The following is a 13,631-nucleotide window of genomic DNA, read 5'->3' as shown; positions in this document are numbered from 1 at the left end:
GCCGTTCCTCGTCGTAGTCCGCAGGTACGCGCGCTTCCGTTCGTCCTCCACATATCGTCTGCAGAAAGGCCGTCCTCGCGGAGTCCGCCGCCACCCATGAGACCACCAGTTTTCCCCATTGGCGCAGGCCCCGCCCAGACGGCGTTTGGCAGCGGGCCGCCGCCGCCGCCCCGCCGCGGCCGTGGCCGCCCACGCTGGCCCACACAGCCTCTACCCACGCGTCGGAGACGGGCGAGGGTGCCGTCCTCTCTCAGAGGAGGAACCCGCCGACGATCTGGAGCAGCAGCAGAGCCAGCGAGGCGGCCAGGCTCGGGCAGCGGTTGGTTTGCATCGCAGCGGGCTTTTCCCCTGAAACGAACATAGAGTCTGGGTACGACGCGCTGGCAGATAACGCTAGTTTGAGTAGGAATAGGCCTTTCAAAGCTTCAGGGATTCTTTCCTTTCTCGAAGCTCAGATGACTCATTGTTGTAGCATTCCCCCAAGCACAAAACATGGGTGATGAACCATGCATAAGTTCAAGAGAAAAAATGCGCGAAAAAACAAACGGCACGCAATGCGCGAATTCGTTTTGTGTGACATAACAGAAACCATGACGCAAATCTTGAATATATCGTGCTGATGGCATTCCTCTTTGTGTAACACAAACGCCACTACCACTTCATGCTACTAGTTTCTTCTCCCAAACTTCCGTCGCTTAACACCAACACCACGCGCTCGTTCAAAACGTCAGCGACCACCCGTACCAGTACACGGTCAAATACCTCAAGCCCGCCATGTCAACTCACGAGCACTCCTCACTCCTCCGTTCTCCTCAGCACTGAAGCCCGACCCATCCCGTGCCGAGCCGGCCCGCCCAGAGCCGCAGTACCTTTCAGCACGTGCACCTTGACACTGGCAGGGTCGGCATTGGAGGGGCTGCAGGTGTAGATGCCGGAGTCCTCCGAGCGGGCGCTCCGGATGGTCAGGTGCGAGTCGGTGGTGCTCGCGCGCTCCATCGTGACCGTGACTCGCCCCGCCGGCGTGTTGTAGTCGATCACCTGGAATGGACAGCAGGCGGTCGCTGGAGACAGTCTCCCTGGACGGTGGCGGGGACGCTGCGAATAGCGAGGTGATGGAGGAAGTGCAAACTCTGCGTAAATGGGTGACTGATGAACGGTGCATCACGGATAGTTGGTTTAACACGCGCCCGGGTGGCCGGCTAGATGCCCGTCGCCCGGGTGAGGGGTCAATTTGACCCCCCTAAGATCTCGGGAACTAAAAAAGCTAGGGACACCAAATTTACCAAATGTCTTGACCTGTACATGAACTCACTTAGGTCAAAGTTTGAGCTTCCTAGATCATGACCTTAAGGTCAAAATAGGTCAAACAATATCAAATTCCATGTTGGTCTTTAAAGTTCCCCAGAACCTAGGCAGTTGCTTCTAAGCAAAAGGTCACAAACCTATTTTAGGTCAGTGACCTAGTTTGACCTTTTGAAGGTCATGGCGAGCAGAATCATACAAGATTGCTCTGAGTTTTGCATTTGAATAAGCGACAAAGATTACGATATGTTCGGCAGTACGATATGATTACGGCAGTATGTTCCTAAAACAAAATGTTGACCCGGATCATCTTAGGTCAATAGCTTGTTCTGACCTCTAAGAAGTAAATAGAAGGTGTATAGTGCAGTTCCTGCTGTCAATAAATTTGGAATAAGAAACCACAAACTATCCCATACAGCAAGCTCTAGAAAAATAAATAAGGTTGGCTTTGACCTCGGTCTGGCCTTCGTACCTGACCTCAGGTCAACGTCATTTGCTCATTTAATATTTGCGGTGCCTAAAAAAGCATCTCATAGATGTATGACTTCGTCAAACATTCCGTTATTGCATCAGATTGGACGATTTCCTAGACATTACCTTCGCTGAAACCATGGCCTAAATTTGACCTGCCATACAAGGTACATCTAAATTTGTTATGTCAAGCAATCTGCTATTCAATTGTCTACATCTATGCAAAATTTGGCGCGGCTACGCCGCGCTGTTCGGAAATAATTCCGGAAAACCTTCGGGGTGGGGGAGGCAATTTGATCCCCCACCCGAGCGCGTGTTAAGAGGAACTTCGACCAACTTGGTCAGTTCGCGCCTATGAGCGACACATCACGGGTAAGGTGACGCCGATATCATATTCATAGAACAGCAAGGTGATATACATCGGCGCATATTATGTGAAATTCGCTTTGATATGGGGCGTTCAATTTACACAGCCAAGCTGAGCGCACGTAGAAATCCATGAATGATACCCTCATTGGAGGAGACATTCTTTTTTCCTGGGCTTAAATGCGGCTGATATTGGGCTGCTTCGCTTTGGATTTGATACTTTATTGTAATGTATTTCAGTCTGAAATCGGCGATCGGGAGGCACAAAGATGTCAAAGGTTTGCCTCCCAAATTTGAATATTTTCCTGGCTTTACAGCGAAAAAAACGTTTATCACAAGTCACTGGATGCTGGATCGCACGTGCTTGCACAGCCACAGATCAGAATATTCAAGAAGCGAAAGTGGGAAGTGAGTGGAAGTGTGATGCTAATTTTCTTGACAAGGAACTTCATGTGCATTATACCACAATGGGGCTGAACGTATGCGTTTTCAAAATTTTGTTTCTTCCGGTGCTTGATCGCGCATCTGGCCCACTGGTTCGTCCCGATATACTATGATTGATCATAATGTGTCATGTCCTGGTCGCTTGCGATGGTGGAACACTATCTATGAAGAAAATGACCATGGATGAATACGGATCGTCTTCAGTTTAATTTTCTTTAAACAAGCTGGCTTTAAATTGAGAACGCTGGTACAAGTGAATGTGCAAAAGTTTAACAGCTTCCTTCATAACCCGTCCACATATTTTCCCAAGTTCTCCGGGCCTTATGCTTTTATACATTTCTGCGTCCATGCACCCTGATGTCAAATATTTAAATGCACTCAGCGCATTTCGCTATTTTTACATTTCTGGACATTGCGGCACGATGCATTTGAATGTCGGATGGTACAGTCATCAACACTTGCCGTTAAGCAATCCAATGCTGTGGCATGTATGCGCCTGACCACATGCCAAACATCCTCAGGACCTCCGCAAGACCAGTTAGCATCTGACGATAGCCAGAAAACAGCTAGACGAGGCGCTGTTTGTAAAACAATACCGATTAGGAGAGACGTTCGAATAATCAGGGCTTACATCAGCCAGCCTTGAACATTCCTCAAGGTAATGACTTCCACGCGTAGTCAGACAGCCGGAAATCCATTTGTGGCGCGTTTGGCATATCTCTAACCCAGGCCGTCCAGTCTGTGAAGAGATGCCCTCACGTGGCGGCACGTGCCGCACGTGCCCTCGTCCCGATCATGAACCCCGGCTAACCGATATAAACGCAGCGGCTCGGAGCTCTTTTAAGCCTTTTGCCAAAGGGCCTGCAGAATTTAGCTCCGTTCCACGACTGGCCCTGTTGAAGCCCGCGAGGTTGGTATGCCACACCTCGTCCGTTTGCCCTTTGAAATGCGAATTTATCCGCGCGCTTGGCTTACAGATAATCCCCCGAAATTGAAGTCATGGCCCGCATCCGATCGAACTTTAGTCAGCAATGACGCTCAACCGTTTTAAATTCCGTGGGCACGCGGAGACGATTCCTGGAAAATGTCGTTTTACTGCTTATCTTTTTCCTGATTAATTCCATTCGTCTCGCAACGTCGCATAAAAGCACGCTTGAGGCAGCCAGCTCGCTAATGATTATGTACCTTCTCGCGCTGTTTTCAAAATCCCACGTTGGAACGTCATGATCTATACCAGCTGTTTTCCACGATATATCAATATTTAGCACCCAGACAGCCCTTCGTTACAACTGCCACAAATCCAGCATTGAATACGTTACTTGCTTCGCTAAATTGCACATTCCCAACCAGACAGCAACGCCATACAGAATGGTGCTTCAAAGTCAGTATTAAAAAACGAGCAAATACCAAAAGACACAATGGTATAAACTCTCCGCGTCGGATACGGCAGCACGTAATGATCCATCCTGCCGACATATTCCAATAAGCCCAAAGGCACTGTGGTGCGACTCTTGAACTAAGGAAGCTTACATGACATACCATCTTCATCCCAAACATTAAGAAAATCGAAACTCAACACTCTTCCCCCCCCCCCCCCCTTCTCGAAGCCCGGGCGCGCGGCGGCGCTCACTTACGGCCCGGTCGTGGTACCAGAAGATGAACTCGATGGGTTCAGGGCTGTGCGATACTGTGCAGGTGAGATTCAGTGTACTGCCCACGTCCACGTAGATCTCGCCATCGCCCAGGACGCGAGCTGTGGGCACTGGCGGCGGCAAACACATTTATGGCCGGTAAACCTCGCCGCCAACGTCGCCGGACGCCATCGAAGCACAGCACAAACAACCTGGCACGTCTCAATAAATGCGCACGCACAGGTGTGTTGATGGATGCGTCCGTACATGAAGACGTCCTTTTATATATATATATGTATATATATATATATATATATATATATATATATATATATATATATATACATGTGTGTGTGTGTGTGTGTGTGTATGTGTGTGTGTGTGTGTGTATGTGTGTGTGTGTGTGTGTGTGTGTGTGTGTGTGTGTGTGTGTGTGTGTGTGTGTGTGTGTGTGTGTGTGTGTGTGTATGTGTGTGTGTGTTAATATGCATACACATACAAAAAGAGGAAGTAAAACCTTGATGGCAATAACAGCAGTCGCTATCTTTTGTATATTCGTCCACGTTTTGCTACATCGAGCATCATAAACAGGACAACATGATGTTTTTGAGTATTTGTCCTCAATTGTCGAAATGATGACACGCAAATTATCGAAACGTTGACGAATTACATAAATGATAGCGACCGTTGTCGTTGCCATCAAGTTTGTACTGCTTTGTATGCATATGTACGTATATATGTATATATATACATATATATATATATATATATATATATATATATATATATGTATATATATATATATATATATATATATATATATATATGTCTATTCACCAGAATACAGTAATGCATGGATGCAAATTCAAACAACTATATATGTAAAAATGCATGTTTGCGTTCACGTTGGCGGTCATTTGCATTCATCAGCAACGTTGAATGGACAGTCGCAGTGCAAATGCTCGTGCGAATGGATTTCAATAACGACGTTAAATCACAAACAAATCAAATAAAACACTGCTTGCGTTGTCGATAAAGGGGCCTTTGGGAGCAAGCGTCGCGAAAAGTCATATGGTATTCACGAAATCGCTGCTGTGAGAAATAGCAGTTGCTGTGACGGAAGTCACGGCAGTTGTTAATCTCTTGGAGGAATTCACGACACGTAGCAGTCGCATCGTAAACAAATGGTCTTTAAATGACAACTGATGACGACCTCATGGTGGGTTAGTGTGCCTGTGGGCTCCTCTTAGACCAGTAGGTCTGCAGCATGCGGCCTTAAAAAGTCTGTTATGATTTAAGCGTGTATTGCTGCCTACGTTGCGGCTATTGGCGGGTATTCCACATATAATATTCACCCGGCTGTGTTTTATTAACCACAAATTTTTTCACATTCACCCAGTCGCATTTTCTTAACCACAAATTTGTTCGTAATTAGTTAGCAATTGGTGGTAAGATATGCTGATGGAGAAAAAGTATATTTTTTACAAGTGAACAAATATCAAATGTTTCCATTTCGGTATCAAGTTTACCAGTTATGAAATGCATGTCCTTTCATAAATTCATGACATGTCGTAGGTCTAAGAGCAGACCAAAGCTTAGTAACCATTCAAACTGCTGTTAGGTACTATTACTTAACAATGCGTGCTGAACAGGGAATGCAATCTCGACACAAGAGCAGGAGCCATTCTGAGCCATTCCCACGGAAGTGGTGGATGCTGCCATGGGTGTAGTTCCTTATTCAATAAGTGGGCTCCAGCTCCAGTTACAGCCACCCACAAGACAAGTGTAGCCATTTAGCCCTGCTTAGCCCCTCTCGGGCATGTTTTGCCAAACTGTATTACTGGATTTTGCCCACAATTTGTCAATTAAACCACAAATCACAGAGATTACAAACCACATGCAAACACAAACGATGTGCAGGTACATCTAATGGATTCAACTTAACAGGACTTATTAAAAAAGCGAACATCACCCAATTCTTGAATTTAAATGAAAACATGACCCTGTGCTGCACCTCTAAAACATATTCGTGAAAACCCAAAAAAGCAGACTTATCCAGTTTTCTGCAGCTTGGACCTTATATGTAATGACATAACTTCACATAACAGCGGTTTCTGCGGGGGGCACACCCTGATTTGTTATCTAGCCAGGAGGTGAACCACGCCAAAACATTGATCAACAAATCATCCCAGCGGTCTCCGCGGCTTCAAAATAAACCCATCAAAGGACGAAGTCGGTGGACGGAGATTGCGTGAGGCTGGTCCGTATCGCAAACCCCTGAAGAAGCTCAAGGTGGCTTTTACGTGGAGTGCAGACAAACATGTGTTGCTAGCCACATTTTAATTAATTATCAGCTGTTGAGGAGTGAATTTTAAAAAAAAATTGTCTCGTACCTTGTAAATGGATTGATTTTTGGGATCAAAGCAAGCATTGCTTATTGTGTGAGCCATTGTCTTTACCTTTAGATCCCTCAATTCCAGTTCCGTATTTGGGCGGCTGAATTTGGTGGCGAAACTTTAACGTACCACAGTGCTAGGCACGGTCCGTCCTGCCCTCTGACGTCACCTGACCTTTAGTGCGGCCGCCGCCACTGGCCGCGGGCCACATCTGTGCGCCTGAGGCGACTCGAGCCCATACCGCCTCGGGTGGGTGGACCGGAAGGCGGGTGCTCTAGCCAAGTAAGTCAACGGAATGGACAGGCTCAGTGGTTTCAAAATAAACCAATCAAAGGACGAAGTCGGTGCACGGAGATCGCCTGAGACTGGTCCATGTCGTCAGCTCTTGAAGGGGCTCTGATGCACAGGTGGCCTTTCTCCGAGGAACCACCTTTAATTTCTGATGAGGATGAAGGAGGTTGTGGCGAACTTTGAGAAGCTTGGGTGAACTTGGAGGAGCCACCGGAAAGAGCAGATTATTTTCTAGGAGCTTTCAAGAGGTAAGATGAGCGACCGGGACAGGGCCTTTCTGTAATTTTCCTATTTTATGGAATTGGCAGGGCTGTTATTGTGGTGCCTATTGGCCATGGACAATGTTGCTTTTCATATTCCTTCTATGGTGCGTGGTAATAGGTGATACCATCCATTTTTTAGTGTATATGCCAGTGTTTCGTTGTGAAATTGGCAACTTGGCTGGTTAGAATCGAAATTTATTTTTGTAGGTTTCTGGATGCTTGTGGTGGTCTTGAGGATAAGTATGTATGCCGACAATTAAAATAAGATCTTTTGATGTAGGCCATGACAAAAAATGACAGATGAGTATGTTTGCAGGTTTTTCACTTTTGCACTAATAATAAAATCCCGCTTACGCTTACCTGGAGGCAAAATGAGTTTCGCTGGTCCATGGGAGAAATTTGGGGCCATTGCCTTACGGGATGGTTGGGGGCCCTCAATCTAGAATGAAGAACGGGTGTGGGTATTTCAAATCTAAACAAAGTGCAACTTCGCTGTGGGTCACTCGCTAAATAAAACAGGCTCCGCTCTTTCCGCATATTCCCATCGCTAACTGCACGGGTTTGAAACCAAGGCCGCCCATACCTGGACACTACTGGCCCACCACGGATGTTCCTGGTCTTGAAGTGACCTCACCCTATCACACTCCACTACACAATGCCGAGTCCCCTCCGACCACACCAGACGTGACTTTCCTTTCCGCGACAATTGTTGACCAGTAATATCCACGCAAGGTGACAGTCCTCCACTGGTCGGTCGCCGACCATACCAGCGATTTCGTCCAGCCCTACCACTCATCGGCAGCCCTGCCCTTTGCGTATCACTGACACACCTGACCTCCCCACCGCCCGGTGGCCACTTTGCACCTCACCTCTGACCACCAGCCTCTGGTCTACCCCGGTCACGCGTGATCGGTCGAGAAGGTCTCCTGACTACCCGTGACTGGTGGCCAGGTCCCCCTGACCACCCGTGACTGGTGGCCAAGTTCCCCTGACCACCCGTGACCGGTCGGCTAGTTCCCCTCTCACCACTGGTGACTGGTCGGCCAGGTACTCTCACCACCCGTGACCGGTCGGCTAGTTCCCCTCTCACCCCTCGTGACTGGTTGACCAGGTCCCCCTCACCACCTGTGGCCGGTCGTCCAGGTTCTCTCACCACCCGTGACTGGCCAGCCCCCCCCCCCCCCCTCACCACCGGTGACCGGTCGGCCAACTGACCCACGACATTCAGCCGGATGGGCCGGCTGATGAGCGGCGCGGTCGGCAGCTGGCACCCGTACACTCCGGCGTCCCTCGGCTGCACGTACTTGATCTTCAGCACCCACTCGTTGCTGTCCGGCTGCGGGCGCATGGCCGAATGGTCAGGGTGACGGGCTCAGGATCGTGAGCGTCGGGTTTCATTCCTGTCAAGTGAAAAAAGTTCGATGACCCCGGCTTCAGACAAGGGTGGCAACAAAAGCGGCGATCACAATAAAATTTGGCTAAGAATACCACGGCAGGTATGGTGACCACTCTTCAAAGCCGCTGGCAACGCGCTGGGGTTTGAATCGGGAGACCGACTCGTGTCTCAAGCGTTGCAGAATATTTCGCCGGACGAACTGAGACAGCAGATGTAGGACAAATTGTTTTGGTAGTGATGGCAATCATTTAAGATTCTGTCGATGATCCATGCTTCGGGCTGTTCACGGGCAGCCCGGTACCGAACAAATAATGGGATGGAATGAAATGAAATTCGCTGGAAAAGTTCGATCAAACAGAGATTTCCCTGATATATCAGCTAGTTGAGTTCCAAAAACGTGCCTGGATTGGCCAACTCCACGTTAGTACGATTAGGTCATTTTATTTGGGATATTCTGACTACGATGTGATTGCGTATTGTTTTCGAGAATGAACCAGAGGATGCGTGTTTCACACGGAGAACCAGAACTGTTCCCGAAGCAGGTCGGGAGAGAGGCAGGACAGTGGCAGGGACAGGGGAACGTCATAACATGGAGAGATAACCATGGTCTGATGTCATCGCAAAGTAGGCCTTTGCACGCCAATAGGCACAACTCTTTTTGCGCTGCTTTGGAAAGCTCGGTTCCTCAAATATTCGCGGACAGTTAAGTTTAAATGAAATGCTTACACTTACACATTGAATATATTGAGGCAAGTATCAGGTGTGACGAAATAAGCTCACTTATGACTGTTGCTATGCTTTTAAGTTAAAAAGACTGTTTTAGACAACACAATTCCTCCATTTAGTAAATATGCTTCTCAATGCGTCATTGTTTGATTGTTTCATTGTAGCTTGCACAAACTTGATTCAGACCCCTTGACGGCCGTGATGTCTGGAAATCGTGCTCACCTATGCCAGATATAAACGACTCGACAACGGTCTTATTTGCCTTGATCGCCGCATGGCCAGTCGAATGAAAGAGTTTGTATGCCGTTATTATGGCGCCATGGATGCCTAGGTGAACTTGAAATAGACTACACAAAATAGTCTGCACATCTTCGCGAGCGTGCACCTCAGAAACGGGAGCGGTTTAGGTCCTAGGAAGGACGGGCCTGTGAAAAGCACCAAATAATCTTTAAAATAGCCATTTCAGTCCAAAACCCCACATAAATGTGGAACACTACCTTTAACAAGACCAGCATCAAAGTGGCATATACCTATGTTAGCCGCCACAAAAAATATAACTAAAACCTTAAGCGCATAAATGCGGCGTGCATCCTTCACAGAATACCCCATGACACAGAGAGACGGCGGGAGGGAGGCTATCACACCAGCGCTACAATGTTTCCAAACCTGGTGGTACAGGACGATGCGGTTGTCGTGGGCGTACGTTTTCTGACCCGAGCTGAGTATTGCCAGGTCTCTATGTCGGATCCAGGACACCTGCCAACCAAACGTAAGGGAAATCAGCTACCCGAGCAGCTGCACATGCAGTATGTCTGCTTCGCTACTTCACGGAGTCGTCACTTGTGTTCGCTGGAAAGGCCTTTCCTCATGGAAGGAAGCTGCGCATCAAGGATGCTAAAGAGCATGTCGCTCGGAGATGGATGTGAGGCCGAGCAGAGGCCGCGAGATCACAGAGTTCGTCCAGAACAGAGGTCACAAGATCACAGAGTTCGTCCAGAGCAGAGGCCGCGAGACCACAGAGTTCGTCCAAAACAGAGGTCACAAGTTCACGGAGTTCGTCCAGCGCAGAGGCCGCGAGATCACAGAGTTCGTCTAAAACAGAGGTCGCGAGATCACAGAGTTCGTCCAGAACGGAGGCCGAGAGGTCACAAAGATCGTCCAGAACAGAGGCAGCAAGACCACAGAGTTCGTTCAGAACAGAGGTCGCGAGATCACAGGGTTCCTCCAGAACAGAGGTCGCGAGATCACAGAGTTCGTCCAAAACAGGGGTCGCAAGATCACAGAGCCTGTCCAGCGCAGAGGCCACGACATCACAGGGTTCGCCCAGGTCCTTGATGGTCCGTTCGCACACTGAAGAATACAGGCTCTTTTATTTTGCTCTTCGTGCCAGTGCCTTGACAGTCGCCGGGCACCACATACAATCACGGGGAGCGATATATATCGACAGCGACCACAGGCCTTAATTCATGTAATAATTTGACGGCTAAGGTTAACGACGGGTATACTTAACGCCCAAAAGTACTGGAAATACAACCGGTGTGGTCTAAGGTATTTTACGCGGCATCACAGCCTGGCTAAGCCTTGGGTTCGTGAAGTCCCAAATAAGGATGACAGTCACTCTAAATAGTAGCCTGGATGAAATGCCAAAACTCGATGCTTTGTCAGACTGGGAGCACTAAAAATGCCTGATGTGAACGTCTTAAACAGCCGCTAGGCACGGCCCCCAATATTTTGCGCTCCAACAATCGATAACATGGCGATTAAATGCCGAAACAATATGCCCCATCACTGAGCTGCAATTTCGGCCCGAGTGTTTCGCCGAAACGTGCCCATAAGTGACAAGAGGAACGACGTCCATCAGTCTTGAAGCATCGTTCAAGTGAAATTTCGCCAACCTCCGTCAAATTTGCAATCTGTCAAAACGCTCCATTCGCGGAAAATGTCTCCGGCTGGCTGAGGCAAGCTCTGTCCGCGTCCTGGCACTGCGCAGATGAAATAATGCGGCTCAGGCCTCGCAGCTTGAACTAATTTAGGCCCTAACGGCCACTTCGGTTGTGTCATGCATATGCTCTTCAATGGTTAACCGTTAGCTTACTGGCACTGCCTAGGCCTCTCACAACTCACAGAGCTTTTCCGGTGAGTGGTTTCTTGCACATCATTTGCAGCACATTTTGCTGCACGATCCTGTCTCTTGAGTGAAATCACACAAAAAACTGGATGTGGGCGACGTTTTTTTTAACTCAATCTTTATGACCCAGCGCTTGGTATAGTGGCGAAGCACGGCTGCTTACGTGAGTACGTCGCACTTCAGTCAGTAATTAATTACGTCAGTAACAGCCAGTGATTACGTTGCAGCAGTCAGTGATTTCAAATTGCTCAAGGAGCACTGATGTAGCGAATTTTAGTCGCGATCCCCGACATCTTCTCAGCGATGTTTTGTGTAAAAACTTCCCACTCATCCAGCAGTCCGAAGTTCACCAATACCGAGCACCACACCTACGTATTAATGCACAGCAATTTCAGAAGCAATGCAGGACAGCGTATATAACTTTAACATACGAAGATTAAGGGTAAATGCGATATAAGTGCATAGAGCATCTGTATTTCCACGCTCAAAGCACTAAATATTTTGCACGCAGCTCACAGAGCTTAGTGTTCGACGAGCAACCCCCCTCCCCTCCCCTTCGGACCGCGTACAGCGGCAGCTCAGGAATGCGGGCACTCCGGCGCCTGCAGCGGATGCCGGCTCCGTCCGCCGTCACGTGACCCCGTACCCCAGGGCGCCATTCCTGGCGCGGCTGCGGCGCTGACGGCGCACCACTGACCGTCTTATTGCCGATGTCCCAGACGCGACAGGTGAGATAGGCCGCCTTGCCGGCCACGGCCGTCACGTTGGCCGGGGTCGCTGGGTCAAAGTAGGGCCGCCGGCGGATCGGCCGTGGGTCCGACCCACCGACCCTGCCGCCCAGCCGACCCTCTGCAACGAACACCCGCGAGTCAGCGAAGGGGCGACGCTGCTGGAACACTCAGAGCAGAGAGGGGAAGGCATCTCAAAGCTTTGTCGCTTTCTGGGTAATAGCGCTCTTCCCGTAATCTCAGATTATCTTGTAGGATAAATGCCGTTTCTCCAATCATGGCATGTGATGTAATACAACTGTGCCTCATGCGCAAAGGCGTCCGAATATACCGTTCTAATTACCTTCATAATAGTCATTCACAGCTCCACAGATTTCCTAAACGACTTTTGAAACGTTGGGCGGCGTGAGAGGAGCGGGAGCTAGCCTCACTCCATGCCTTTCACTAAACGGCATATTGTCCTTATCAATTGAGACGGGAAATATGATTCGAAGCTGTGAAAAAAGACCGAGCACGACACCTAAATCGATTCTCAGTCAGATAACTGTGATATTGAAAAAACTGACTGGACACATCTATGTCTGGGGCTAAACATATCGTTGGTATGAAGATATGCGATATCACTGTGTGCGTATGGGGCTGACAAGCACATGTTCAAACTCTGTGAGTTCGACATAATGCTCATTAATAATGGCTTCAGCCTGCTGCGGTGCTTCGCAGCTGTTGAACCCACTTCGCAAACAATCTGGTGTTCAGACACACAACAACAACAAAAACGCGTCTCGACAGCACACAAAAAGCGTCTCAAGAGCGCTGAGCAACACAATATTAAACAAAACTACTGAACAATAAAACAGCACCACACTCAGGAAAAGGGTGTAGGACGACTCTGCGGCGGAAATGAACGTCAGCTGAGCATGACGTCATCCCAGAGGGCAGTCATGTATTACGCACACTGGCTGTGACAATCAGCTGATGAGCGCCCTGCGCTGGTCACAACATGACCTCATTCCATAAATGCATTCAATACCGCTCCATCGGTGAGCCTTCTGTCGCCGTGCATGGCACAACTCTCAGACGAAGACGGCGGACCGCCCGGCCTTTGCAGCGCAGCAGCGCGAAGACAGCCATGAACGCGCCAATAGCTTGAGGCAGTTTGCAGCCCTTCATACCTGGCCGACGCCGGCGATGGTGATTGTTCAGACAGGGCTGAGCCCCGGCTCACTAGTCTGGCACGCTGCACGTGCTGCGTCCCAGCATCTGCAGCGTGCCAGTATTGCTGTTACATACGAGAACCCTCCGGCTGTCCCCCGGATAAAATCGGCTTTGGCTCCCCGAAATAGGCGATTCCGTCCTTTTTCTCGCCCTGGGAATGATATCTGGTGGTTTTTCTTCGTGGCAGACGGCCTGGGACCCTCACACAGGCGTTGCTGTACGGTGCCCCGGAAACATGAACAGCTCAACCGAAAATCCCACGGCACAGCAAGCG

General features: G+C 49.0%; 1 protein-coding gene across 1 annotated transcript; it reads right to left on the bottom strand.

Annotated features, from left to right (window-relative positions):
• Positions 1–206: 206 nt before the first annotated feature.
• Positions 207–13,273, bottom strand: LOC119095071 (zwei Ig domain protein zig-8). Its single transcript, XM_037217967.1, has 7 exons — positions 13,243–13,273; positions 12,112–12,263; positions 9,953–10,042; positions 8,380–8,500; positions 4,218–4,345; positions 870–1,038; positions 207–348 (listed from the first exon to the last, which is right to left on the bottom strand). The coding sequence occupies exons 1-7, from the start codon at positions 13,271–13,273 to the stop codon at positions 251–253; spliced, it is 789 nt and encodes a 262-aa protein (XP_037073862.1). The 3' UTR covers positions 207–250.
• Positions 13,274–13,631: the final 358 nt, after the last annotated feature.

This window comes from Pollicipes pollicipes, unplaced genomic scaffold, assembly GCF_011947565.3.
Source record: "Pollicipes pollicipes isolate AB1234 unplaced genomic scaffold, Ppol_2.1 Scaffold_4219;HRSCAF=4965_pilon_pilon_pilon, whole genome shotgun sequence".
Taxonomy (NCBI): Eukaryota; Metazoa; Arthropoda; class Thecostraca; order Pollicipedomorpha; family Pollicipedidae; genus Pollicipes; species Pollicipes pollicipes.
This window is presented reverse-complemented; position numbering and strand designations above follow the sequence as displayed.